The following is a 26,528-nucleotide window of genomic DNA, read 5'->3' on the forward strand; positions in this document are numbered from 1 at the left end:
TACTCGTGGCTGGGTAACAGGAGCCGGTTGACTATCATTCCATATTTAATGCAGTGGTTCTGATGTGGCTCCTGATCATATGTAGCCCCATTTCCCTCCGCATTAAATTCAGCATTCAGTAGCATATCATACCAACATTTCCTGCATTTACTGTGACCACATATCTGCCATTGCTCATATATCTATTCCAGACTATTTTGGCATAGAGTTGCTGGTTTCAGGTCAGGTAGGGGACACAGTGCTACTCAATTGTAATGAATTCACCATTGCTGAGGTCGGTTGGGCTCCGACACAAAGAGGTACAGTCCCTGTTCTGTTATGTCGCCGGCCAATCCTCATTTAGCCTCTCATCCACACGCCTCGACACCGAAGAGTTCAAAGGTCAGTCGGTATAACACGATCCTCTACTTCCCCCACTGGCATGGCTTGATGGGCAGATATACCTCAAACCTTCCAAATCCCCTTGCCGGTGGCCCTCTGTGACAGCTGGCCTGCCGACTAGCTAGCTCTGCGGCTCGAGCGAAACACGACCTCCCTCGTTCACGGCGCAACATGCTAACGTAACAATATTACACAGGAGGCCTTGAAGTATCGATCTGAATATCAGACAGAAACATGAGCAACTAGAACGGGCACTCGGTAGAGCGCATACCTTCGCATATCACAAGATTGGGCATTGAAATATGAATATTTTGGCATTAGTTGCATGCCAATTGGATAAAAATTGACCGTGCTATGGTAAAAAGAAGATTTTGACCTTTTCATGACCTTGGCCTTGACCTTTGACCCGATTGATCCCAAAATATAATCAAATGGTCTCCGGATAATAACCAATCATCCCACCAAATTCCATGCGATTCGGTTTAATACTTTTTGTGTTATGCGAGTAATACGCATACAAATAAATAAATGAATACACGGCGATCAAAACATAACCTTCCGCATTTTCAATGCGAAGGTAACAATTACACTCTGGCCTCTTGTGTGTTTCCTACCCTGCAGACCATTTCAAGGAGATCTGCCCAGCTGGTCATGGGTACACCTACTCGCGCTCTGATGTACAGATTTATGTGAGGCAGCTGGAGGAAGAAGACCTGCAGAGCACAGGAGTGTCATGGGAGGAGCAAAGCCCCACTTTCCCTCAGCCTCCATCCTCTCTGCCCTGGCTGCCCCAGCCGCCACAAGTCCACCCACACCCCGAGTACCCTGAGACACCACAAGCACCCCGCTACCCTCTGACTCCTCAGCAGCCTCTCCGTCCCACTCACCCAGCCAAACCGACACCGATGCAGCCGGAAGGTGAGGATATAATGTCTGGTGTGATACATCTCAGCAAGTTTAGTATGCATTTTGGAGTTATCCAATCATGGTTTTCTCTTCTACCTCAACACACAGCACACACGAAGCAGGAAACTGGGTAACACGATCCGATTTGATTTTCTACAGGATGTGAAAGGGATCATCTTTTTTCTGTGAGGGTTCAAACATCAACAGGATGTTTTATCTCCAGAGATAAATAAATGCTTGATCCGATGTTGAACATATTCGGAGTACTAGTTAAGTACCCCATCCATCAAAGTGAAACCCATTTGAGCATCACAGCAATGCACACAAGTAATCCACACTGGCCATGCATCTAAATCCTCAGGATTTCCTGTAGATGTATCTTCCTGATTTAATGCTCCTGAAATACTTTAATGGCAAAGTTACAACAATTTGATTTATATGAGGAGACAATTCTGTAAATATTTAGGGATGTTAGTCTTCATTATCAGAGATATTTTTGTTCCTTGTCTCTCATTGCATTTTTCCATTGCTGGCAATCTGCACTACTTTTGTGGTTTAGAGGCTAAATGTGCCCTAATCTTTGTTTTATGAGAAATAAAGACCTCCAAAGCTGCGATTGAAGTGTCTAAAAAGAACACGGGCTGTTGTGCGTACTGAGCCATAATCCTGCTCGTTATTGCGAACAGAATGTCAACTTTTTGCTCCTGATAAACTTTTCTTCTTCTCGTTGCAGATGTGGAAATTCTGAGCCTGGTAAGTTTTCTCTCCCTGTCGACCTCTTGGCAAATCTTTTAAAAATGTTTATCCTCGAACGATATGCTCTAGCTATCTCAGCAGGAGGGTTTGTTGGGATTATATAACATACTGTATGAAAATGAATATATTTGACATGTAATATTTGCTTGTTTTCCAGCCAGCTGTTGTGACTGACTCACCACTGAAATATCCAGGTATTTGTCTCTTGGCTTTATTCAAACGGATCATATACCACTACCTGATCTCTGACAACAGGTGCTGCGATGCTGTTGTTCAATGCCTCTCTTTTGAGCTCAACGGCCAATGTTCATTCAAACACAGAGATGTGATGTGTTTTCTATGAATTGCTCACTCTGGCGGTCTCACTTCTGGACTTCGCCAGGGAAAACATTGACGTTAAAGTCTGAAGGTTGACGACATTCAATGAGTCAACTTGATTTATGTTGGTCCTTGTGCTGGTTTTAGCCTGGAGGAAAGCGTAGATCATTTTTATATAGCTGCCCAGTGAGTGACAGCTGAGGCGGTCGTGGTTGGGAAAACCAGGCAGTGTCTCGTTCAGCTTGTAAATAATGAGAATGTACGTGTCGCAGTGTTCGCGGTTCACTGCGTTTGCTCTCACACGGTCTCAATCTGTCCTCACAGAGGCTTCTCCTGACTCCTCCATCATCAACATGAGGCCGAGTTCAGAGGACAAAACCCAAACAGACTCAGCCACAGGTAAAACATACTTTAGAATACACGTGTTGAGCACATGGGCTTTCGTAAAGCACTCGATATATAATCACTGATTTCAAAGTGACAGGAGGGTAGAAATAACATGAGCTCTTTCATTTTGTACACTTTCAGTCAACTGCCGGCAGACAGCGGCACGTCCCGTAAGACATGTTTTCAGGCTTGCCCAGAGTTAAACCGATGAGAGCTTGTTTTACGCTTTTATTTGACCCCTTTTCTCAGAGCCAATTTGACTTGAAGAAGCCGTGTTGCACCGAGGGCGAGAGAACAAGAGTGTTCCTCTTGGAATCTGACAGGCTCGATTTATAGAAAAATAGAGTGGGGAGCAGACGGCGGGGTTAACGTGTGTATTTGGGAAGAGGAGAGTTTACAGTCATCCTTTAGAGAAAGACATACTTTACTGTGGTTTCCTTCACAGAACACAGGGGCCCAGTTCACTCTCCGTCTATTTGGACAGAAAAAAACGCCAATGTCCGGCTGTATTGTGCGTGACCTGCTTCTTGTCGACCCCTTTGTGAGCGCTCCATACCACCTGTTAGATCACTACACTGCTGTAAAACCTGTCCAATCCTCCAAGACCTTACCTATAAAACAGCAAGACTGACTCCCATGGAAAACAACATGTGTTCGTGGAATGCAGTTTTTTCTTTTTAACAGTGTCTGTAATGTTACGTAACCTTAGGTCAAAAATATCCTTGTCTGCCTTCTGAGTTATGACCGTGCATATCTCTGTGGCTTTTTGTAGGTATTGACAAGTGTGCCAATGCCCCCGCCATATGTGGCCCTGGGAGATGTGTTCCTGTGCAGACCGGCTACACCTGCCTCTGCGAGCCAGGGTTCAAGCTCAGCGCGCTGCAGACCAACTGCATTGGTAAGCAACGACGGGAGGAAGTGAGAGATAGAGGGAGGTAGAGGAGGGTAATGGCGGGACACACAAAAGAAAGGAGGCGCACGCAGACACACGCGCCGCCGACACCAGAGGCCCCGGTGGATCCGTCCGTCATCGTCGCGTTCCTCAACGCCAAACACGACACGGCGCAGAAGCCTCGAGCGAGGAGGCGAGCCGAGCGGAGAGAGAGGGATTAGTTTGTTTTCGTCGACCTGCTCCGTGATGCCTGACAACAGCGGACAGGCCAATCCAAAAAGCTGCCACGGCGCTGTGATCCCCGACCTCACGGCGAAGGCCTTGGCTCTCTCTCTGCTCGACTCGGCCGGGCTCGGATCCATCGCTGAGGAATGCCCGCGCGGTAGAGCAGCTTCAGTTTCAGGGCTTGGAGAGTGTAACGGTCTCTGCTGGTGAAATGGAACTGAAAAAGCGATGTCCCATCCAGGGGCGTCCCTAGCACATTTGGCGCTCTAGGCGAGCTTCACTCGTGCCCCCCCCCCCCCCCAAAAAAAAATTTAAAACGATTTTGCACGAAAACAGAATTGCAACTTTCAAACGCTATTTTGCCCTTCAAGACTGAATTTCTTTCAAATAAACAGAACAACGATCGCAACAATGAACAAACATTCAATAAAGAACAAAATCCCTGATCAACGGTGCACATTCACTCCCTCGTCGCCTGCAAATAATGTTTTTTTTGTTTTCTGTTCTGTTGATGGCTGGCAAACAACACTCTGAGAAGGTCTGGGTCACTTGTGGCACATAGTATTCACTAATTTTAAGCAATCAATCTACCTGAACAAAATTAGACAAAACGGAATAAAACGGAATTTTTTTTAAAACTGCCCAGCAAAAGAAAAAGAAAAAAAATTCCTGTAGGAAAAACCGCCACTGGTCCCATCCAACCTCTGGTTCTCACCGTCTCCGTCTCCTGCCTTTTTAATCTACATCCCTGTCTCCCGTCGCAGATGTGAACGAATGCGACGAGGACCCGTGTGAAGAGAAGGGCCGCTGTGTAAACAGCTACGGCTCCTATACCTGTCACTGCCACAGCGGCTACAGCCAGGTGATCACCCAGAACAGGAAGTTCTGTCAAGGTGAGACGCAACCCAAAAGACAGCAGCGGACAGAATGTTTCCAGTGGACCCTCGAGCTCTCGTCCGTCAGCACTGTTCGTTGGAAACGCACAAAAGTCACTTTCTTTTCCGTTCCCCTCGGTTTTCTTCCACACTGGCAGACATTGACGAGTGCGCCATGCCCAGCAAGTGCCAGGATGCCAAATGCGTCAACACGGAAGGATCTTACACCTGTGAATGCAGCGGTGGCTACGCCAAGTCTCGGAGAGGCCGATGCGAAGGTGACGCGCGTGCACGAGCTCCGACGCACAATCCCAGCCTGACGTGTTTGTTTGCTGCCATAAGTTAATGTGTCGCTTGGTCACAAAACACATGTATTTTCCTCGAGTCAAAGCCAGGAACAAAACTCCGCTCGGTCCGTGACGCAGGGATCGTGTGTTTGTTCATATTTCTCCCATGCGCGTGCACATTGTTTTCATTTCAACTAAATCCAATTGTCGCATGTCCCGCCCTCCCCCCGAGCAGATGTGGATGAGTGCGGAGACCCCGGCTCCTGTCCCGACGGCGTCTGCGTCAACACTCTTGGCTCCTTCCAGTGCCATGCCTGCGGCCCGGGGTACAGGCCGGTCGATGAAAGATGTGCGGGTAAGACGACTCCACATCCGATCACAGCAGAACCGCCACGACCCAAACTCCTGCGGGGGTTTCCGACCGCCGCGTGGAAAGAAGCCGGCTTTCCCCGCTCACGCTGGAAACACTTCCTGTATGAGGGAACATTTACGCGGCTGCTCCCAGTTGGCATCGCCGAATATAACCGCCGTGGCGACGGGCCACGCCGGTAACGACTCGCTGACAGCGCGTGATGCGGTCCGCGAATAGCACACGCTGAATTAGGTTCACTGAATTGCGGCTTTTTGCTTAAAGGGGCGCTCTGACTGCTGATGTGCACAAACACTTTAAAAAAAGAAACTATTTTTTGCTTCAAAAGACTTTATATTGGGTTTTTTAATATCCAGTGCGGACCACTTCTGGGCCCATATGACAGCCTGAACCGCAGCGATGACGGCTACATTAACTTCTGTTAAATCACCTATTAACCCTCCTGTTACCTGAGGGTCAATTTGACCCCATTCAATGTTTAACCTCCTGTTACCTTTATATTTACTGACATATTTTACCCTTGGGGTCAATTTGACCTCAGCAATTAAAACCTCCAGAAAATTATTAGAATTAATATTGTTTTCCAAGTATAAGTGTGAGGTACTTTATGTTTGTTTGTTGACTACCTAAATAGCCCTTTAAATATATAAAAAAGTTGATATTTCTTATATGTTTGACACAGTGAAAAACAGCCTGGGGTCAAATTGACCCCAAAGAACACCGACATTAAACATTGAATGGGGTCAAATTGACCCTACGGTAACAGGAGGGTTAAAACCCATTTTTATAGAACAGCTTTTAAGTCTTTTTATGCAGAACTTTATTTCCCCTAATTTAGTTGTCTGTTTTTAATTCATTTGGTTTTAAATTATTTAATTTTTTTATTTTCCATTTTATTTTTTATTTTGATATATAATTTTAAAAGTAATATTGGTTTCTTGCTATTCCACTTGTTTTGCTTTGACTCTCTGTGGAGCACTTTGCAAACATTGTTTTTAAAGGTGCTATATAAATAAAGTTATTATGATTATTATTGTGGGCCCAACACACCCCGCCTTTCTCTCCACGTAGATCGGTTCCACTCCTCCACCTGGCAGCCTCTGCATATCCCTCAATATTCTTGAAACACATTCACTGTGTTATTGCGGATCCACTCCTTTGATATCGCTGGTGGCCCCCGACAAAAGATTGTTTAGAATACTTCAATTTGGGAGAGTCCAAATATTTTCTCTTGGCCACAGCCTTGAACAAACAGCGTATTATTGTTGGAGAGCTGTGGCCACTGTACTGTCGGGCCCAGCGGAGGCTTTATTACCACTGCTGGGCTACGTGAGAGGACCGAGCCGTCACAGGAGATGTATGAGAAGGCCAAAGGATCAAATCCCCATAACGAAGAGGTCCCGGCACGCAACTAAATTCTCTCGCTCACCCGTAGTGTCTGAGGGCCGCTGTTAAACTCTTTATTATTATATTCAAATGGCCAACAAACTACAGTTGGTGTGTGTTGTGAAAGTGTCCCTTTTACATGAGAGCCTGACTGCTTTTACGTACCACATCCCCTCTCTCTGACCTCGCACCCCACTAATTTGTTTGGAAACCGGATTTTCAGGACCGAGTATCCCAGAAATGTGACAAAGCTGAACGACAGAATGATATCAAAAAATTGAAACGAACTTAAACGATTACTTTTCTTCTTCTTTTTAACCCTCCTGTTACCTTTAGGGTCAATTTGACCCCATTCAATGTTTAATGTCGGTGTTCTTTCGGGTCAATTTGACCCCAGGCTGTTTTTCACTGTCAAACATATAAGAAATATCAACTTTTTTATATATTTAAAGGGCTATTTAGGTAGTCAACAAACAAACATAAAGTACCTCACACTTAAACTTGGGAAACAATATTAATTCTAATAATAATTTTCTGGAGGTTTTAATTGCTGGGGTCAAATTGACCCCGAGGGTAAAATAATATGTTAGTAAATGTGAAGGTAACAGGAAAATGTCTCAGTAAATCTGACGACCGCTGCCCTTGTTTCAAGTCTCTTAATTCCCTTGCCTGTAAAGATAACTCTACTTCCTGTTTGCGAGTCTACTAACATTGTGGTGTATAAACAGCAGCTGAGAGGAACCCTGTAAATGAGGGGTAGCATTGGAGGTAAATATGTTTACTCCCATCATCCTCCCAGGCGGCGCTAACAGGCCCGAGTAGACGTCTGGCGCTGGGTTTCCAGTATTTGCTTTAGTCAATTGACATGAGCGTCGTGGTTTGGTCCCAATTGGGCGAATCCTGGATAAGCCTAATTGCTGGTGTGATAGAGAAAATAGCTCCATTCCCTTGTCAGGGCTTATCGCGGAGGCCTGAGATGTGGGATGATTGCAGAAACAAAGCATCGGGTCATACTGACAGACGTCTGGCACGAGGGCCCACGGCTAGGCGTGTCTTCACTATATCAGCGTCTCTGTCACTCCGTCTCGCCACTTCCTTTGTAGTCAAATACATTTCCTTCCTCCCTTTTCTTTTTCTGTCTCGTTTTCTGTCTCTTACACTCTAACAGTCAGATTTTCTCTCCTCGCATCTTTACCAAAGCTGAACAATTGCCATTTTTTTAAAACTTCCCCTATAAAACATTAATCCTGCATAAAGTTTTCCACAAATGTGGTTCCTGGGTCGACCGAGTGAAAACGACAGTTATACTGCCGCACTTAGTATTTAAGGATTGCTGTTTTATCGTTTAGCACGTATATTATTCTGTACTTGCTTTCTCTTTTCTGATGCAACCCTATATTTTGTTTTTATTTTCTCTATCGTTTTGCCGTTTCCTGTTGCAATGGCCCAATTACCCGTAAGAGGGCAATTTTCACCTCGACTTCCATTCAATCACACGTCCTCAGGGACTTCCCTCCTCAGACCCTGAGGGTTCCGCCTGGTTGTTGTTGAATCTGATGTAATGCTTTACTGCTGTGAGCACCGGAGGTGAAATTCCATTTACTTTCACTGTTTTGGGGCGGCGGCTATCTCATAAAAAAGGCTGTTTCTAAATACCGATAGAGGTTGAGTAAGTGAGACTTTCAATTTGGGTGAACTGACCCTTTAATCATGCTGCGTAATTGCGGCACAATGAAACCTTAAAAAGCCACCTCATATACACTACCGTTCAAAAGCTTGGGGTCACTTAGAAATGTCTTTATTTTTCAAAGAAAAGCACTGTTTTTTCAATAAAGATAACATTAACCAAAAATACACACTCTACATTGTTAATGTGGTAAATGACTATTCTAGGTGGAAACGTCTGGTTTCTAATGAAATATCTCCAGAGGTGTATAGAGGCCCATTTCCATCAACTATCACTCCAGTGTTCTAATGGTACATTGCGTTTGCTAATCGCCTTAGAAAACTAATGTCTGATTAGAAAACCCTTGTGCAATTATGTTAGCACAGCTGAAAACAGTTATGCTGGTGATATAAGCTATACAACTGGCCTTCCTTTGAGCTTGAAGTTTGAAGAACAAAATTAATACTTCAAATATTAATCATTATTTCTAACCTCGTCAATGTCTTGACTATATTTTCTATTCAATTTTCAATTCATTTGATAAATAAAAGTGAGTTTTCATGGAAGACACGAAATTGTCTGGATGACCCCAAACTTTTGAACGGCAGTGTATATATAAATATGTTGTGTCCTTTCCCGACTTCTGCCCTCAGATGTAAACGAGTGCTTGAACCGAACCGTGTGCGGCCGTGGCCGGTGTGTCAACACAGAGGGCTTCTACAGGTGCAACTGTTTCCACGGATACAAACTCTCACCAGACAATGTTTGCCAAGGTACCCGTCAGTCAGACACCCATAACGCCCCGTATTCACCACGGCGCCATTGAAGGTTTATAATATAAAGGCTGCAAAAAGTGAGTGGCGGTCTTTATTTGCTGATGCCCCCTTCCCCCCCCCCCCTCTTGTGTCTTTTCTCCAGATGTGGATGAGTGCGGGCTCCCCGGATTGTGTCTACACGGCCGCTGTGTCAATTTGGACGGCGCCCACAAATGCACCTGTAACTATGGTTACCAAGTCACCTCAGACGGCAAAGCCTGCGAAGGTCTGCAAAGGATTATCGGCTGTCGGGCGTAACTCGTCGCTGCATGCTTCTCGGCTTGTGGGGCTCTCTCGACATCAGCGTGACGTCTGCAAATTTTTTTTTTTTGTCAGATGTCAACGAGTGTGCAGCTGGTAACGTGTGCCCTGCGGGAATCTGCATCAACGCTGCAGGTTCATTCACTTGCCAGAACTGCAGGTCTGGGTTTGGCCCGTCAGCTGATGGACTCAGATGTGAAGGTATGAAACGGACCTGAAGTGGGAGACGGGGATGATCGGCACAGTTGTGGTGAATTTGTGTTTCGTGTTACCAGATATAAATGAGTGCGCCCAAGGGGATCTGTGTCTTGGTGGAGTGTGTGCCAACACGGAGGGGTCCTACACCTGTACCAGGTGTAAGGCTGGCTACCGAGCGTCTCAAGACCGGCAGAGGTGTGAAGGTAAACTCAATCATCAGCTGGGCTCCCTCACTCGGTAAAAACCATTCGCGCTTTTACAACTGTTGAAGACGTACTGAACACATCTGGATAGTTTGCCACCTCACCATTAAAACCTCTGTGCCAATGAATTCCATTCAGGTATTATTCGGTCTTTATAGTAATCAGTGTCTGTGCTTGTATTTCCTCCAGATGTTGACGAGTGCCACTCCCTGTCTACCTGTGCCAATGGGATATGTCTGAATTCAGAAGGCTCTTACACCTGTGAGAACTGCCCTACAGGGTACAGAGTATCCTATGACGGGGAGCTCTGTCAAGGTTTGTTTATTCAAGACCACTTTTATGAACTCCTGCTTAATATCATATGTAGATAATTCACCCTGAGATAACTAACACGGGGTGGGTTAGTGGTTCTTGCCTTTCATCAGGAATGTGGGTCTTTTTTTTTCTTGGCTGTCTGGCAGCGAGTGTCTCACAGTTTGTGTTGTTTTCACGCCAGATATCGACGAGTGTGCGCTGCCCACTACATGCCCGAAGGGAACGTGTACAAACACGGAGGGATCCTTCACGTGTATCGTCTGTCAACCTGGTTTTAGAGTCTCTGACGATGGACAACACTGCGACGGTGAGGTGTTTGGCTTTGTCTGTGCAGGAATGTTGTGTTTGTAGCCTCTATCCAACCACGCCAGACATCTCCTTATGACCCAATAACTGGTGGCACGTACCCAGTTGGATGAGGCAGCGTCAGCTGTGACAGCTTGGACCCTCGAAGAACCATCATCTGATTCCAAAATCCCCAAATCCTGCTCCTAGACATCACATCATAGCTGGATCCTGGACCTCTCTGCCTCTGGCAACGCTCATCTGATCCTTGCTCAACACAATGAGACACCAGCCCTCAAATAGAACAAGATGATGTCAGGCGAACGTCCCGTGGATAGAGATAGACGTGTCGACATTTGTAATTCCTAGCTCCAGTGATTATCCATCTAACTGATTAAATCTGGCGGTCATTTCCTCATCTGAAGCCAGAGATGGTAATCTGTGCTCTGATGTGTCCGTGTCTTTGTGTCCAGATGTGGACGAGTGCTCGGTGGCGAACAGGTGCCCGGGCCAGCTGTGCTTGAACACCCCAGGATCCTACACCTGCAGGAGCTGTGAAGCTGGTCTGCGACTGTCTCAGGACGGCTACGGCTGTGAGGGTAAAGCCACCTCTGTGTTTCTCTGCTACTTTGAGCCGTCGCTATGGGAACATTGTACCCGCGTTACAGTCGACCACAGTCAAAACTAGAACGGGCACTCGGTAGAGCGCATACCTTCGCATATCACAAGATTGGGCAATGAATTATGAACATTTTGGCATTAGTTGCATGCCAATTGGATATAAATTGACCACGCTATGGTAAAAAGAAGATGTTGACCTTTTCGTGACCTTGGCCTTGACCTTTGACCCGATCGATCCCAAAATCTAATCAAATGGTCCCCGGATAATAACCAATCATCCCACCAAATTTCATGCGATTCGGTTTAATACTTTTTGACTTATGCGAATAACACGCACGCACTCACGCATATAAATACACGGCGATCAAAACATTACCTTCCGCATTTTCAATGCGAAGGTAATGAACGGCATTAGACCCACAACCACAATCTTTACAGTGCTCCGTAATTCATCATGACATGATTTATGAGATCGATGCGGTGAAACGACTCCTTTGACAAATCCAGGGAGGTTTTATCTGTCATGACTTCATGAGAAGCAGAAAAGAGATGACTGTTTAAATAGATTCAAGCGTCGCCTCAGCTCGTCATGGACTCTGTGGTGTGTTTTTGAATGGAAGCGCGGACGTAGCCCGAGAGGAAGATCCCCGACTGATACGTGTCTTTGCTCCGGGAAAACTTTTTACAAAACAACCCTGAGTCCAAGTCGGCCTCAGATAGGATTTTAATGGATGTTTCTGATGCCAATGGAAAATATTAAGAGCTTAATTTAAAATGAAGTCAACCACTCCCCTGCCTTCCACGCACTGCAGCGAGCTCACCCTGTTGAACTCGCTCTGTTCACCCGAAAGGAAAAAGGAGCACTTAACAATGGCCCACACTGTAACGACTCGGGGAATTTCCAATGATCGCATGACGGCGAGCCAGTGGCTGTTTGTAGATCCAGCATTCTGCGCCACCTGTAAAAACTTGCTGTTTTGGATTCGATGACCATCCTGCATACTTATCTATCCACTCTTTTTAATAAACAACTGTCAGTGCGATCTAATAAAGAGGGCTTTGCTTACTGTATGTTGAGCTCAGTCACACACACACACACACACACACACACACACACACATGCATATAGATAGATAGATATATACTTTATTAATCCCAAAGGGGAAATTTGTCGTCACAGTAGCAGCACCAATAAACTAAACACACAAGAATAAAAAATAAAATATAAAAAAACAGGGATGAAAGATATAGGAGTATACAAAGTAAAATATAAAATAAAATATATATGTATATATATAACATATATGCATACACAATACACAATACTAATGACAACTTAAATTAAATATAAAAATATTAAATATATATATATATATATATATATATATATACAGACACACACACACATATCTTTTAACAGATAAGACAGCGAATGGTCAAAAAGTGGCGGTTCTGTTGCTTTAAATGATAACCTCCCACCAACCTTTTCTTTTTCTCCTGCGTCTTAGACGTGGACGAGTGCCAGAGGCCAGGTGTGTGCCCCACGGGCGTGTGCACCAACACAGAGGGCTCCTTCGCCTGCACCGCCTGTGACCCGGGCTTCACGGTGGCTCCCGACGGGCTCTCGTGTGAAGGTACGAGAGGGGAAGGTTCCCTGCGGTCACTGACATGTATGATTTTCACAGTCATTTGTTCCAGCATAGAATGGCCCACTGTAGTAAGATTACGTCATCGCTTGCTGTCGTCGGTTCATCGTTACTTTTCCGACGTGTTCACTGCGGTGTGGAAACTCGTCATCCAAAGGACCAAACTTGGTCATATTTGAAGTGAGACCCAGTGATTTACAGCCGGTGGTAATCTGGCAAAGTGATGACATGTGCGTGTGTGTGTGTGTGTGTGTGTGTGTGTGTGTGTCAATGCAGATGTGAATGAGTGTGAGGACCCCGGCCTCTGTGAGGGAGGCCAGTGCACCAACATCATCGGCTCCTATGACTGCCTCTGCCCTGCTGGTCTAGAGATGGTGGCTGGGACGTCTTGCATAGGTACACACACACACACACACACACGCACACACACACGCACGCATACACTCTGAGTCATCGTTCACATCTCAGACACATAATATATCCCATGAGTGGTTAACGGCTCCTCGTAGCTCACATCGTGTCGGCATCTTGACGCGGCTGTGATTGTGTATTCTCGACAGACGTCAACGAGTGTTTAACCGTCGTGGGGATCTGCGGAGAAGCCGAGTGCCTGAACACTCAGGGCTCCTATATCTGCATCTGTCCTAATGGATACACCACCATCGATGGAAGGACCGGCTGCCAAGGTACGGCAGTAACGGCAATGGGAAATCATTCAGAGGATGTTATGGGCTTTGTGTAATTAGATGAGGCAGATTCCAAATTGGACAAAGTTGGTAATAATGTAATAATCAGCCCCAAAAAACTCAAATAATTTGATGGTAGCCTTGTTAGCTTGCACAGGTTTCTTCACTGAGTGCCATATATGGCTCTTCAGGTGATGGCATATGGCTCCCAGAAAATGTTGAGTTTAAAAATAAAAAAATCTCCGCCCGCCCCCCTGTAATGTTCTCTTTCGCGCCAGATTACAGCAGAAGTAATTTAAGGTCCTTTTTTTAAAGACGTCTTTGTTCTTTTAAAAAGTCCCCCCCCCCCCCCCCGTAGCATCATGCAGCACCAGAAGTCGCTTTAAAAGCAAGACATATTTAATTTATTATACGTTAAAAATACGATATGGCTCTCAATTAAATATATTTTAAAATATTTTGCTTTTATGGCTCCCCCAGTCAAAAAGGTTCCTGACCCCTGCCTTAAATGAACTCCAAAGCTATCCAGTCAAATTATATGTATGTATTTACTTATAGAACGGGCTATTGTTGTTGTTTTTTTCTCCCTACCTTTGCAAACAGGTTTTTTCCTCGTCTGAATATCAAAGGTTGGAAAGGGTAGACACACTTTTTCCCCAGCGATGAATTTCCCCCACTTTCTAGCTTTCCCCCCAACTTTTACGGCGAGTCCGAGCGCCTTACAAGTTATGTTGTAATGCCGCAATTATACACCAATCTACCGCAAATCAAGCATGCCGCATTCATTATACATTTTTTTTACGAGTCGCAGGGAAATGTTCTCAGCCTGAGAGCTGAGGTCGATGTTTTTCCCTCCTATGTTTCCTGTTTGCCAGTTTACGGTTAAGTACTCCAAATGACCAATGCCTCTTGTGCTCAGACAAGCGCTTGATTACACATTCTTTTTGTTATACTTGATGAAAAGCAGCGGCGTTCCCAGTGGACTTAACAAAGACCGAGCATATATGGGGATATTTAGTGATAATCAATATGTAACAAATCTCGAGACCCACCCTTTCTCTAAGTATCCCTCTTAATGCATCTGCTTTGCTTTCCCCCCTCTCTGCCTTAGACGTGGATGAATGCAGTAAAGACAACGTGTGCATCCAGGGCGAGTGTCTGAACACCGACGGCTCCTTCATGTGCTTGTGTGAGGCGGGCTTCAAGTTCAACTCTGACACGGCCGACTGTGAAGGTAAGACACATCAGTTAGAGCCCCTCGACTTTGGAACGACCGACCGGAGGGGATAAGGCTCGCAGAATCAGTAACTTCTTTTAAATCACTTCTTAAAACCCATTTTCAGAGAACAGCTTTTAAGTGATCTAGTCTTTTTATGCAGAACGTTGGTTCCCCTAATTTAGTTTCTGTTTTAAATTTATTTTTAATTTATTTGGTTTTTAATTTATTTTTAATTTTAATTTAAATTGTTAATATATACTTTTAAATGTAATATTGGTTTCTTGCTATTCCACTTGTTTTGCTTTGACTCTCTGTGGAGCACTTTGTAAACATTGTTTTTAACCCTCCTGTTGCCTTAACATTTACTAACATATTTTACCCTCGGGGTCAATTTGACCCCAGCAATTAAACCCTCCAGAAAATTATTACAATTAATATTGTTTCCCAAGTTTAAGTGTGAGGTACTTTATGTTTGTTTGTTGACTACCTAAATAGCCCTTTAAATATATAAAAAAGTTGATATTTCTTATATGTTTGACACAGTGAAAAACAGCCTGGGGTCAAATTGACCCCAAGGAACACCGACGTTAAACATTGAATGGGGTCAAATTGACCCTAAGGTAACAGGAGGGTTAAAGGTGCTATATAAATAAAGTTATTATTATTATTATTATCATCACAACTCCCTGATGATCTCCTGCTGTGTGTCATCGTGAATGTTGACCCCTGACTCTGAGGTTCCTATGCTCTGAGCAAACCAGCATGTCGGCATTAGTTTGATCGTCTCGCTGCATTTAGGCTTCAGCGTACCCATCGAAGCTCAGTTGGCTTTGATTGATTATCTATTGGCAGTGGGGACTGGGCTCCAGTGAAAGCGTCCACGCCTGGCCTAGAAGCTTTCCTCCTGGGTCTCCAGAGTGAGGGGTGCCTGGAGTAAACGGCTGGAGGCCTGAACTCCCTCTCCCCTGAGGGACGTATGAATGACCCCATTGTGAGCAGGAGGTGTCTCTCCCTCTGGAACGTCTCCCTTTAGCTCCTTCTTCGCAAGTTCTTCGGTTGCTGTGATAATATTGTTCTTGGCCATTCCTGTTGCCTGCTGTGTTTACTGAGGACGGCCACACCACAGGCCTCCTGGCCGACTCCCGCCGCACAGCCGGTACACTGGAAGCAGGAGAGGAGGGAATACGAGCGTGCGTGCGGGGGTTTCATGCGTCCGTGTTAGCGTTTAATTGCACATGTGGTTGTGTTTGTGCCTCTGTTTGTGACCAACATCTCTCTCTCTCTCTCTCTCTCTCTCTCTCTCTTTCAATGCACAGACCAGAATGAGTGCAAGGACTTTGGGAGTTTGGTGTGTGGAACCTGGCGCTGCGAAAACACCATCGGCTCCTACCGGTGCTTCATGGGCTGCCAACCTGGCATCGATGGAGAAGACGCCGCAGACTGCGGTGAGTGGTCCAACCGCATACTGTTAAAGGACTAGCACACCCAATTATGTTAAGAAAAAAACAGGCAGCTTAGAGGACCTACGAGGAGTAGACTGTAGTTAAAGATAGCGGGAAGTGCAGCCTCAAATCACCTGGGCCCTCCACATCCTCTCCAGCGCTCTCCCTCTGTGCCGAGATCATGATATCTGTTTGGTATGCAGACACAAAGAGGCCGACGGGAATCAAAAAGATGTCAGGTGCTCGAGGTCCCGCACCAGAGGCCATGGGGGGAGAAGAGGAAAAGTAGCCCCTGAAATTGGGGCACTTTAGAAAGAGAAGTGCACTGTCATTGGAGGCGGTGTGCGAGGCCAGCAGCGAACAATGGTTTCATTAACAGAACATAGGGGCGAATGGTGGGTCTCTGGCAGAGAGACACGCTGGAAACTGATCACCGCTGTTCTCCTTTTTGAGAGGGAAGACCATTTTCTGAGCCGTACCTCTTATAAATGCATACAAACCTGGTCTGGATTGATTCGCTAGGTTTGTATTGATGCTCCATCTGGGCCCCAGTTGGCCAACAACAACTGAAACATCTCCCTGACCACCAGAATACATAAAGCTTTCTTTATTTACTGGTAGAATTAGAAACCTCGGGCTTCACGATTCTAGTTTTCACTCTTTATTTGTAGCGCACGTTGCGTCTTTGTTGTTCTCACGGCACATTAAAACACCAAGTCTAGTCCATCAGGAATATGTACGATGAAATAAATATTTTGTATATTTAGCTTAAATATTTCCCCCATATTATCACATAATCCAAACAGTCACTGGAGCGTGACCGAGAGCATCCGGACGGAATGACGTGTTGGCCTGCAGATGGAGGCTGTGTGCATGTGTGTGAGTGTGTGTGCGTGTGTGTGTGTGTGTGTGTGTGTGTGTGTGTGTGTGTGTTTGTATTTGAGAAGGACAACAGGAGGCTGTAACCGTTGTCGAGATGCGCTCGGAGTGCAGAGCGACTTCACATATTCTCATGACCATGAGTTTTTATTGGACCGTCAACAGATGGAGTTCAGGGGCGAATATGCTGATTGGTGACAGATCAGACCCCCCCCCCCTTCCCCTCCCCCTCCACCCGCCTGAGCCCCGCTGCGTGCGGCTGCCTCCTCGCTGCACTTTACGGCGGTGCCTGTCTGGCCCCAGCTGAAGAGCGCCTGTCGTGAGATAAGGGCAGATTGAATGCAGCTGCTGACCTCAGCTCCTTTAGCGTCAGTCAAAACACCGCGAAGCAGCTCCTATCCGTGCGTCGTGCTCAAGGGACCTGATTGAAAAAAGCTTTTTTTATCTGCTTGGAAAAAAATCATCAAATATTTAAGATGAGGCTCGACACTGTAATAGTTTCTGTTTTTATTTGTACTCGCCGGCCTTGGAAGGGGCAGCGGTGGTCTTTGGCTCGTTTAGATTTAGAGACCATTTTACAAAAGGGGAAAACAGGGTTTTTTCCACAGCAGCTCGTCAGCTGTGCTGTGAGGGCTGCAGTTGTGATGCTGTACAAAAAGCTCCTTTTGCATGTGAAAAAGGCATTAAGAGTGTCGTTGCATGTCATTGTTCTTTAGCTTTAACCCTTGTGTTGCCTTCGGGTCAATTTGACCCGATTCAATGTTTCACCCTCCTGTTACCTTTATATTTACTAACATATTTTACCCTTGAGGTCAATATGACCCCAGCTATTAAAATCTCCAGAAAATTATTAGAATTAATATTGTTTTCCAAGTTTAAGTGTGAGGTACTTTATGTTTGTTTGTTGACTCCCGAAAGAACACCGACATTAAACATTGAATCGGGTCAAATTGACCCGAAGGCGACAGGAGGGTTAATTCACCATCATGCTCATAAACTCCCTCCAGCCAGGCCTAGTCTGTAATAAGGCTTGCTCAAAGGCGGAAATTGTCTGTGGTCACACTCTTGCTAACCTCCCAACCCTTTAAACGTATAGAAATGTGAAGACTTTACCATGTGTGTGTGTGTGTGTGTGAGATCATGCTCTTGTGCAGACGTGTGTGGATGTGACATTTTGACCTCCTCCGTACCAACCCGACAGAGGTGGTAGATTTAATGTCAGATAGAGTGCAAAACATGCTTCCTTGAAAACAAATACCTCTCCTCATCTTCGCCCAGTCGTGTGTGTGTCGTAACCTTTGCACATGGGTCCAATCAGACAAGGGGTTGCCCAGAGAATACGGGAGTGCGCGCCGCGTGGGTGAGCCAACAGTCACTGATTACGATATTCTTGTTGCCTGCCACCATGTGCTCCAGATTAACACACATGGCATCATTAACCCTCCTTACCCCCCCGACCGCAGCGTCACCGGATCCAGGAAGCAGGTCCTCCTGGGTCAGAGCATTAGGATAGGTGCCTATTGGACACCTCGGCTCCGCCCACTTTAGGTGAACTCCTCACCCTCTTCCCTGTCTCAGTTCTTCCCTTCAGGCCTTTTACAGCTCTGCATGTGTCCTGACGGAACTGATTATTCCATGGAAAGACTAAGAAAGGCAACCCCACGTCCTGCTGGTGTGAGCCGAGCTCTTGGTGGAGTTCTCTCATTTTGTATTCCTCGTTTATTTGTTCCTCCTCAAAGCATTAGTGCTGGGATCAACAAACCGACTTTCTCCTCGGAAGGACAGACGGCAACTAACGCTGCGACTAAAACTCAACCCACCTGAAAAACAAAATAGCTGCGGTCTCGATGCTCTCATTCCTTCCCAGGATGATGATCTTGATTGCGTCTCTTCACAACATTTGATTTGCAACAGATTTGTTTTCACTTTGCACGTGAATACAAATCTGCCTGCGGACTCTTGATTATTTTGTATATTAGCGGCGACCTTTCATCGCCCTCCTCCCGGACCTCCCGGCTTTCGTCCGTCGTCATTCCAACATTCCAACCTCCACTTACGCTCTTCACACTTGAGAAAATGTTCCTCAAACTCTGATACATAACACGTTTCCCCTAACTCTCTCAGTATACCCATATTTTTCAAATAGCAATATCTTACGCATCCAAATAACTTTCCCACTCCTATATCGGTTCGGCATCTCAATCCTCTGCTGCAAAATGCAAATCCGACGGGTTGGCGGTTTTCAGTATGCGTCCATCCATCCTCCCTCGATCATCTCGCGGCCATTTGGGCCCACCAGTCTATTCCAGCAGTCCTTTTCAGCCTTTCCCATGAAAGGTTTTTACAAATGACAAAGGGAATTTTGTCTCTGCAGTTTTATGAGCTTGTGGGAGCCCCTGTCTCTGACCCGGGAGGCATGTTAGAGAAGTGGTCAAGTGATGGCAGGAGGACTGACAGACAATTTGTCCCAGAGAAAGCCTGACAAAGTAGTCGCCTGTGTCGGAGGGGGAGCACACGGTTCAAATCAAATGGCTTGTGGTTTTTCTGGCCCACCTTCTTCACTTGATACATCCTTTATGAGCGCTCGGAGGCTAACTAAAACTGGTTCAGACAATATGTGAATGCCTGTGCTTTGCACTCCATAAACCAGCTCGCTGTAATCGATGCCACTGGACTGGACTTGTCTGTTAAGTTGTTGTGATTTAATTGTCTGCATGTTTTCCATGTTTTTTTTTCTTCAACTCTAGCGGAATAACTCTCAGTCTTGGAAACTTTGAATAAAATGGTCATGGAGAGCTGTCATGAAACTAAAAATGAAATCGTGCTTCTGATAAAACCGACACAGTAATTTCACATGTGCAGTTCTTATCAATTCATAATGTTCCCAATTTAATGAGTATAATGAATATACATGCACTTCACTTGTTTTGTTTAGTTATTTCTGAAGTGAAAAGACCAACTTGTGGATTCTTGAATGAGTTGCGTAACACATTCATCCCTCAAAATATGATCAAAAGATGCCGTTGCAGACAAAAGATTGAAACAGATAAATACGACATTTAGTTTTCAACACTTAACTCTGAACGAGTAAACACATTGAACAGTTCAGAAGGACTGAACAACAAATGGTGGTTTTGCGACCCTGAAACTGATTTAAAGGTTAGCATTGACAGATGGAAAACCAAACCGACGAGAGAACAAATTCATGTAACTTAAGATGTGATTGTTTTTTAAACTATTACAATCAGACTCGCCTCCAGCCGTTTCAGTCTTTGGCCTTCCTGCTTCCTCGAGACGCCAAGAAAGAAGAATTTTGTGAACAAAAGTTTCTTTTAAACAGCGAGTGGTAGGGAATCAGCAGTGCTGGCTCACACACGGACTCAGCATGTAGCCAGCATGTCGTCTCTGGTTTTATGAAACACGTTTCATGATTTATTGCCCTGCAAACAACAAAACTACCGACGGCTGCCAGCGACCACATTTGATCCCCGACGTTCATTCGGGTCCGATGCTCGGCATCTTTTTAAAGTACCATTTAAGATTTACGGCTCAAGTCAAACTCATTGAAATGGGAACATGCCCATTGATCAGGAGGGGAAGCAACTGGGCTGTCAACACTTTGTTTCATGCCAAACCTGAACTGTCAGCCATCTTTCCTCAACTGCTTGTTGAGCGTCTGGGTGAACGCTGGCTGCTGGCGGGATGCTGGGAAATCCTGCGTCTCTTACACTTTGCCAACATCCCGGTGACCTCAGTGTCACTTTACTTTGTTTTCCCCCTGTATATTTAGTATTAGTATTTAGTTTTTAATATTTAGTTTTGTGTTTTATGTGCACCGCTGCTGTGATTTTTTTTTATTTCCCCACTGGGACGAATAAAGGAATATCATATCATTTCTTACTCCATTGACACAAGAACATTCACTTTATTTAGTTTTCCAGATCCATGGAGCTACGCTCACATTTCACTGATCAGATGCAGATGCAGATGCAGATGTAGAGCGGTAGAGAGGTAGAGAGGTAGAGAGGTAGAGAGAGAGAGAGAGAGAGAGAGAGAGAGAGAGAGAGAGAGAGAGAGAGAGAGAGAGAGAGAGAGAGAGAGAGAGAGAGAGAGAGAGAGAGAGAGAGAGGAGACTCCCTTGACAGATATTAAAGTTTGAAAACCCTCTTAATTGATTGTCTTATCTGCACACCGTTGCTGGCATGTTATGATTACAGTGATTTATGCTGTTACTGTGAGGTCACAATGGTAGTAATGTATATTTTGGAAAATTGGCGCCGTGTTTAGAGTCCGTTTGCGCAGAGAGTGACGTTGTAAATATTAACGTTGCGCTCACCTTTCCGTGCGCTCCTCTCTCGCCCCGCAGATATCGACGAGTGCGTTAACGGAACCGTCTGTGGGAACTACGGCTTCTGCGAGAACACGGACGGCTCTTTCCGCTGCCAGTGTGACCAAGGCTACACCAACCCGCCAGGAGACATGAGCAAATGTGTCGGTCTGTAACCGCTCTCCATTAGATCATTATATTGCATTACAAAATAAGTGTAGTAACACTATATGTTTTTCTAAAAAAAAACTATGAAATCACCAAAACCAACAATGAATTAATCACACTTACAAGTACTGTCTGTGCAGCCGGAGCGTGATGGAACTCCTCCGTGCCTGTGCCTGATCTTCCTGACCTCACGCCCTCCTCTCCCGTCTCTCTCAGACGTGAACGAGTGCGAGATGAGCTTGGCGCTGTGCGGGGAGGCCCTGTGTGAGAACTTCGATGGCAGCTTCCTGTGCATCTGCCCCAACGACAATGAGGAATTTGATCCCATCACCAGCCACTGCCGCTCCCTGGGTAATGGAGCGGGAACAGCACTCACCGTGACCCACGGGACTTAATACTCCATCCCATCATTGGGAGACGGAGTTTTCCCTGATTTAATGAGCCGTCTCTCATTATCCAAACAAGGTTGACGAGGCGGACATGACTTGCTCCACGTCTCTTGACCTGGCTGTTTCCATTTGTTTTATAGGCGAGGGTTATGGTTGGGTGCCTACAAAAAATTCTATTAGTGTAATCCCTCGAACGCACGATGAAGTAACTCCTCCCGTAGAGCCAAGTAAATAACCCGAGTGCCGAGTTACCGTCAACCTATTTCCTGACCGAGACAAATAGGGATATACGATGCGGCCGTTGGCAATTAGCGCCACAGACACATCGCTCTCTTCCGGGCTAAAATGATCTTAAGTGCAGAGGTTACAGATACGCAATGCGTTGTGATTTCAGGACAGAAAAGCTTTTGAGTCATGGAAGCACCATCACGTCTCCATCTTGATAGGCATATGTGTACACGAATCGGGGCGTATTTACATTACTAGGCCCTCAGCGGGGATGTTTTTCCTTCCGCCTGGGCGCTAAACCCCAGCTATGCCACTGTGTACCTTTTTGCCACATTCCGCTGTTTGCTTTTGACGTGTGTTCATCAGTCACGTGAGAGTGAATGGTGTGTTGACTCACATGCCAGTGTTTCCATTTGGCTAAGCCAGCGGCTTAAGGGGCGAAATGCCTGGGCCCACGCCTTTGGACAAAAGAGCAGGCTCAGCAGTGGCAGGCGAGGTAATGCACTACCTGCTGGAGGCCCGTGGACACAATAGAAGCGCGACGCAGCGACTCACTTTAAACACGTTGAGATCCCACATCCATCGGGAGATGTGAGAGTTGAATTCCAGCCGCCTCCGCAGGTGTGTCGGTGTATCCGGCTGTGACCTCTCAACCTCCCTGTCCTCAATAAATGCTTCCTTTGTTCACCTGCAGCTGATCTGGATCCCACATCCGCTGCTCGAGTCCCTCCGTCCGCCCCCGCCGCCGAGGAGAGGAAAGAGTGCTACTATAACCTGAACGACGCCAACTTCTGCGACAACGTCTTGTCTCGCAACACCACCAAGCGGGAGTGCTGCTGCACGGTGGGGGCCGGCTGGGGGGACGACTGCGAGATCCACGCCTGTCCTCTCCAAGGAAGAGGTGAGACGATCGGCCTCGACGCTGTAGAATAAAGCGGGTTGAAGATTGTTACCTTCGCATTGAAAAGGTTATGTTTTGATCGCCGTGTATTTATTTATTTATTTATTTGTATGCGTGTTACTCGCATAACACAAAAAGTATTAAACCGAATCGCATGAAATTTGGTGGGATGATTGGTTATTATCCGGGGACCATTTGATTAGATTTTGGGATCAATCGGGTCAAAGGTCAAGGTCAAGGTCATGAAAAGGTCAAAATCTTCTTTTTACCATAGCACGGTCAGTTTTTATCCAATTGGCATGCAACTAATGCCAAATGTTCATAATTCAATGCCCAATCTTGTGATATGCGAAGGTATGCGCTCTACCGAGTGCCCATTCTAGTTCAGTGCGTGTTTTCATTTGTTTCATCTTGTCTCTCACTCATGAATCCATTTTTATATTTTCCAGATGATTATAACCAGCTGTGCCCGCATGGCAGTGGATTATTACCGCTGCCTGTTTCCTCTACACACTATGTGGGGGGACAGGACCCTTACAGAGGTACTTTCTTTCAGGAATACTTTTACTTTACTGACATCCAAGAGCTTTTATAGCTTCGCTTCACACACAATTATACATATACAGGTGCAATGTCAGCAGGCCGTTTGACTTTTCCAGACGTTTACGAGACTGTCGAGACTCTCCAGCGAGCCACGGCTTCGGGGCATACCTGCCTCCATGCCTGACTCATTACATTGGCCATCGTGTGTCTTTACAGCTTCTTACAAGAAAAACATGAATAACGTTTAAAGCAGCGTGTCAATGTTTTGACCGCTGTTACTTTCCACGTCACTTTCCACGAATCTCTTTCCCCCCTCAGATGCAGACGAGTGTGAGATGTTTGGATCAGACATCTGTAAGAATGGACAGTGTTCAAATCTCTTTTCTACTTACACCTGCTACTGCCGCTCGGGCTTCTACTACGACAACCTCCGGCTGGAGTGCATGGGTAAGAAATGGCTTCTGTTTTTCGTTTTAAAACTTTTGAAACAGATGAACTGGGAAAAGGTTTTTCATTTAAACTACATTTACGATAATTGGTCCCCCGTGCTTTGTCCATCAAATGCTGAATCTTTTTTTCATGATCATTACTCCATATTGTGATTTCTGTGTCTTTAAATGTGTTTTTAGATTACGATGAGTGCGGGTTTGGAAACGCCTGTGAAGATGGAGAGTGCGTTAACACGGCCGGGTCCTTCAACTGTTTCTGCAGTCCTCCATTAGTCCTGGACAGCACACGCCAGCGCTGCATCGGCTTCAACGCCACAGAAGGTGTTACAGCATAATGCAGTGAAGTTTCACAGCGGGAGAATTGTTTTAGAATGTTTTACTGGTCGTGATCAACAGAGAATAAGTCTGTAAAAAATAATCAGAGAAACGAATAATCAATTTAGCTGATCGACGCCACACCTAAGTTTGTTGTGTATCATGAATGTTTTGACGTGGATGCCCTTACAGAAGTTCACTTTTCTTTTCACGACCACAGAATGATATTTAGGTGATATAAACAGCTGGATTTTTCGTTTACACTTCTCCTCCCTCCTCATTCTGTCTCCCAGAAACTCTGGAGCCGGATCACGATGTGCACATGGATATTTGCTGGCAGCATCTTGAAGGGGACAACATCTGCTCCCAACCCCTGCAGGGACGCAGAAGTACATACACCGAATGCTGCTGCCTGTGGGGCATCGCCTGGAGCGGACAGTGCGCCTTCTGTCCCAGGAAAGACTCCGGTGAGAAGCCGGATGCACGACATATGAACACGTCATTGTTGTTAACATCCGAAAGCCATAACTCCGCCGTGTGCTGCTGTATTCAGACGACTACGCGGTGATGTGCAACCTTCCACGGAGAGGAGAATCAGACAGTCTGCGAGAGAGGCCGGGGTACGAGTACGGTCTCGAGGGCCCAGAGGAGTCCTTCGTTCCTCCGTACTGGGACAGTTACGGCGGCCCTGCAGGACCCTATGACATTCCCGATGGCATTCCTCTCTTCAATGACAACGACTACGGCGTTCAACAGCGACCTTTCCGCGTTCCCGTTCAACGACCACGAGAGGGGCAGCCGCGGCCAGTGGCTTCCTATGCCGGTGGGTAAATGCATCCTGTGTAATATGCAGCATTCTATACGCTGTATTGCATTGGTCAATCAAAAGAAATGAGCTCAATTGGAAATCATTAGATCGGCATTACTGGTTCCCTAAAGACCGGCGGACCAGCGATGGGCAGAGTCATTACACTCATGAGTAGCATCATGGAAGATCACAACATTGAAAGGACAATCTTGCATTCAAATGTTTGTTTAAACGATACTATATGAGTATTGCCTCCACCTCAAAGTGTCTTTCGTTGATGTGTTTTTATTAAAATGTATCAAATGACCGTGGAAAACGGTTATTTGAAATGATGAACCTCCAGAGACTGTTTGAGGAGCTTCATCGGGGTATTCTGCTCAATGTTTGGGTTCAGTCTCACAGCTCTCATAGCAGGCGGCTGCTGTCGGGGAAACCGCTCTGAACGGCAGACAGACAGAGCATTCAGCAGCTCAGGAGCCTGGTGTTCATGTCAGTAGTTGGTAGAGAACAAACCAAGGAGGTAGAAATAAACGAGTGAATAGTGGACTCCAACTCCAAATGAATGATGGTTTTGCTTCGTAAATGCTTGTTGCCGGGTAACAAACGGGTTTCTTCCATATTTCTGTATCCAATCAGATCGCTACGATGGCTTTGAGGGTCTCCGGGCGGAGGAATGTGGAATCCTGAACGGGTGTGAGAACGGGCGCTGCGTCCGCGTGCGCGAAGGCTACACCTGCGACTGCTTCGACGGCTACGAACTGGACCTGAAGAAGATGGCCTGTCTAGGTGAGTCCTTCCCTCCACGGACCACCCATGTGTAGGCTCGGTGCTCCAAGTTAAAATGTTCAGGGCCTTTTCTAGATGGAATAGGGAATCAATCACACGTCATTTAATCTTGCTTTAAAATGTGGTGTTGAGTCTCAGAAATCCCACCGCAGTGAACTCCGAGTTCAAGTCTTTTGGAGCCAGGGCTTGGATTCATTTCAGTGAGGTAGCCCTCCATGCAGTAAATCATCAAGCTCAAGGAGAAGCTTGGAATTTAACAACCTTGCATTAAGTTATGTTTTATGGGAAACTAATGAAAGCAGTGCACTTCTCAAAACCATCACGTTACCCTTTGGTCTGAGAGTCCCGCTCTGCCAAGAGTAAGGAGACCTTGAATCGTAGCCACTCGGTATATTATATGAGATACTATATCTTTAAAGGGTACTTTGTTTGTTTTGTAAGAAAGCGAGACGGTCTTGTTGTAATGAAATGCTATGGCTACAATATTCTGTCTGCGGACAAGCTTATCAGCTCCAAGGCCAGACGCTTCCCAAGGAAAGTGATTGAATTCCAACCCTGTGGAAACATGTGGGGGCCGTGCAGCGCGGGCCTTCCT

General features: G+C 45.9%; 1 protein-coding gene across 2 annotated transcripts in view; it reads left to right on the top strand.

Moving 5' to 3' along the window:
• The window catches only part of LOC130201776 (latent-transforming growth factor beta-binding protein 2-like), an 88,689-nt gene that overhangs the window by 58,523 nt on the left and 3,638 nt on the right, over nucleotides 1-26,528 (top strand). For both annotated transcript variants that reach the window (XM_056426885.1, XM_056426886.1), the window contains 29 exons: nucleotides 1,003-1,299; nucleotides 2,021-2,040; nucleotides 2,201-2,237; nucleotides 2,686-2,760; nucleotides 3,521-3,646; nucleotides 4,630-4,758; nucleotides 4,899-5,018; nucleotides 5,263-5,382; nucleotides 9,103-9,222; nucleotides 9,368-9,490; nucleotides 9,601-9,726; nucleotides 9,801-9,926; nucleotides 10,116-10,241; nucleotides 10,423-10,548; nucleotides 11,000-11,125; nucleotides 12,656-12,781; nucleotides 13,070-13,189; nucleotides 13,354-13,479; nucleotides 14,591-14,713; nucleotides 16,015-16,143; nucleotides 21,386-21,514; nucleotides 21,731-21,865; nucleotides 22,826-23,032; nucleotides 23,482-23,574; nucleotides 23,894-24,022; nucleotides 24,205-24,345; nucleotides 24,633-24,806; nucleotides 24,893-25,162; nucleotides 25,784-25,933. In XM_056426885.1, the coding sequence (XP_056282860.1) occupies nucleotides 1,003-1,299; nucleotides 2,021-2,040; nucleotides 2,201-2,237; nucleotides 2,686-2,760; nucleotides 3,521-3,646; nucleotides 4,630-4,758; nucleotides 4,899-5,018; nucleotides 5,263-5,382; nucleotides 9,103-9,222; nucleotides 9,368-9,490; nucleotides 9,601-9,726; nucleotides 9,801-9,926; nucleotides 10,116-10,241; nucleotides 10,423-10,548; nucleotides 11,000-11,125; nucleotides 12,656-12,781; nucleotides 13,070-13,189; nucleotides 13,354-13,479; nucleotides 14,591-14,713; nucleotides 16,015-16,143; nucleotides 21,386-21,514; nucleotides 21,731-21,865; nucleotides 22,826-23,032; nucleotides 23,482-23,574; nucleotides 23,894-24,022; nucleotides 24,205-24,345; nucleotides 24,633-24,806; nucleotides 24,893-25,162; nucleotides 25,784-25,933 (3,849 nt within the window). The remainder of the gene's footprint in view (nucleotides 1-1,002; nucleotides 1,300-2,020; nucleotides 2,041-2,200; nucleotides 2,238-2,685; nucleotides 2,761-3,520; nucleotides 3,647-4,629; nucleotides 4,759-4,898; nucleotides 5,019-5,262; nucleotides 5,383-9,102; nucleotides 9,223-9,367; nucleotides 9,491-9,600; nucleotides 9,727-9,800; nucleotides 9,927-10,115; nucleotides 10,242-10,422; nucleotides 10,549-10,999; nucleotides 11,126-12,655; nucleotides 12,782-13,069; nucleotides 13,190-13,353; nucleotides 13,480-14,590; nucleotides 14,714-16,014; nucleotides 16,144-21,385; nucleotides 21,515-21,730; nucleotides 21,866-22,825; nucleotides 23,033-23,481; nucleotides 23,575-23,893; nucleotides 24,023-24,204; nucleotides 24,346-24,632; nucleotides 24,807-24,892; nucleotides 25,163-25,783; nucleotides 25,934-26,528) is intronic.

This window comes from Pseudoliparis swirei, chromosome 11 (assembly GCF_029220125.1).
Source record: "Pseudoliparis swirei isolate HS2019 ecotype Mariana Trench chromosome 11, NWPU_hadal_v1, whole genome shotgun sequence".
Lineage (NCBI taxonomy): Eukaryota > Metazoa > Chordata > Actinopteri > Perciformes > Liparidae > Pseudoliparis > Pseudoliparis swirei.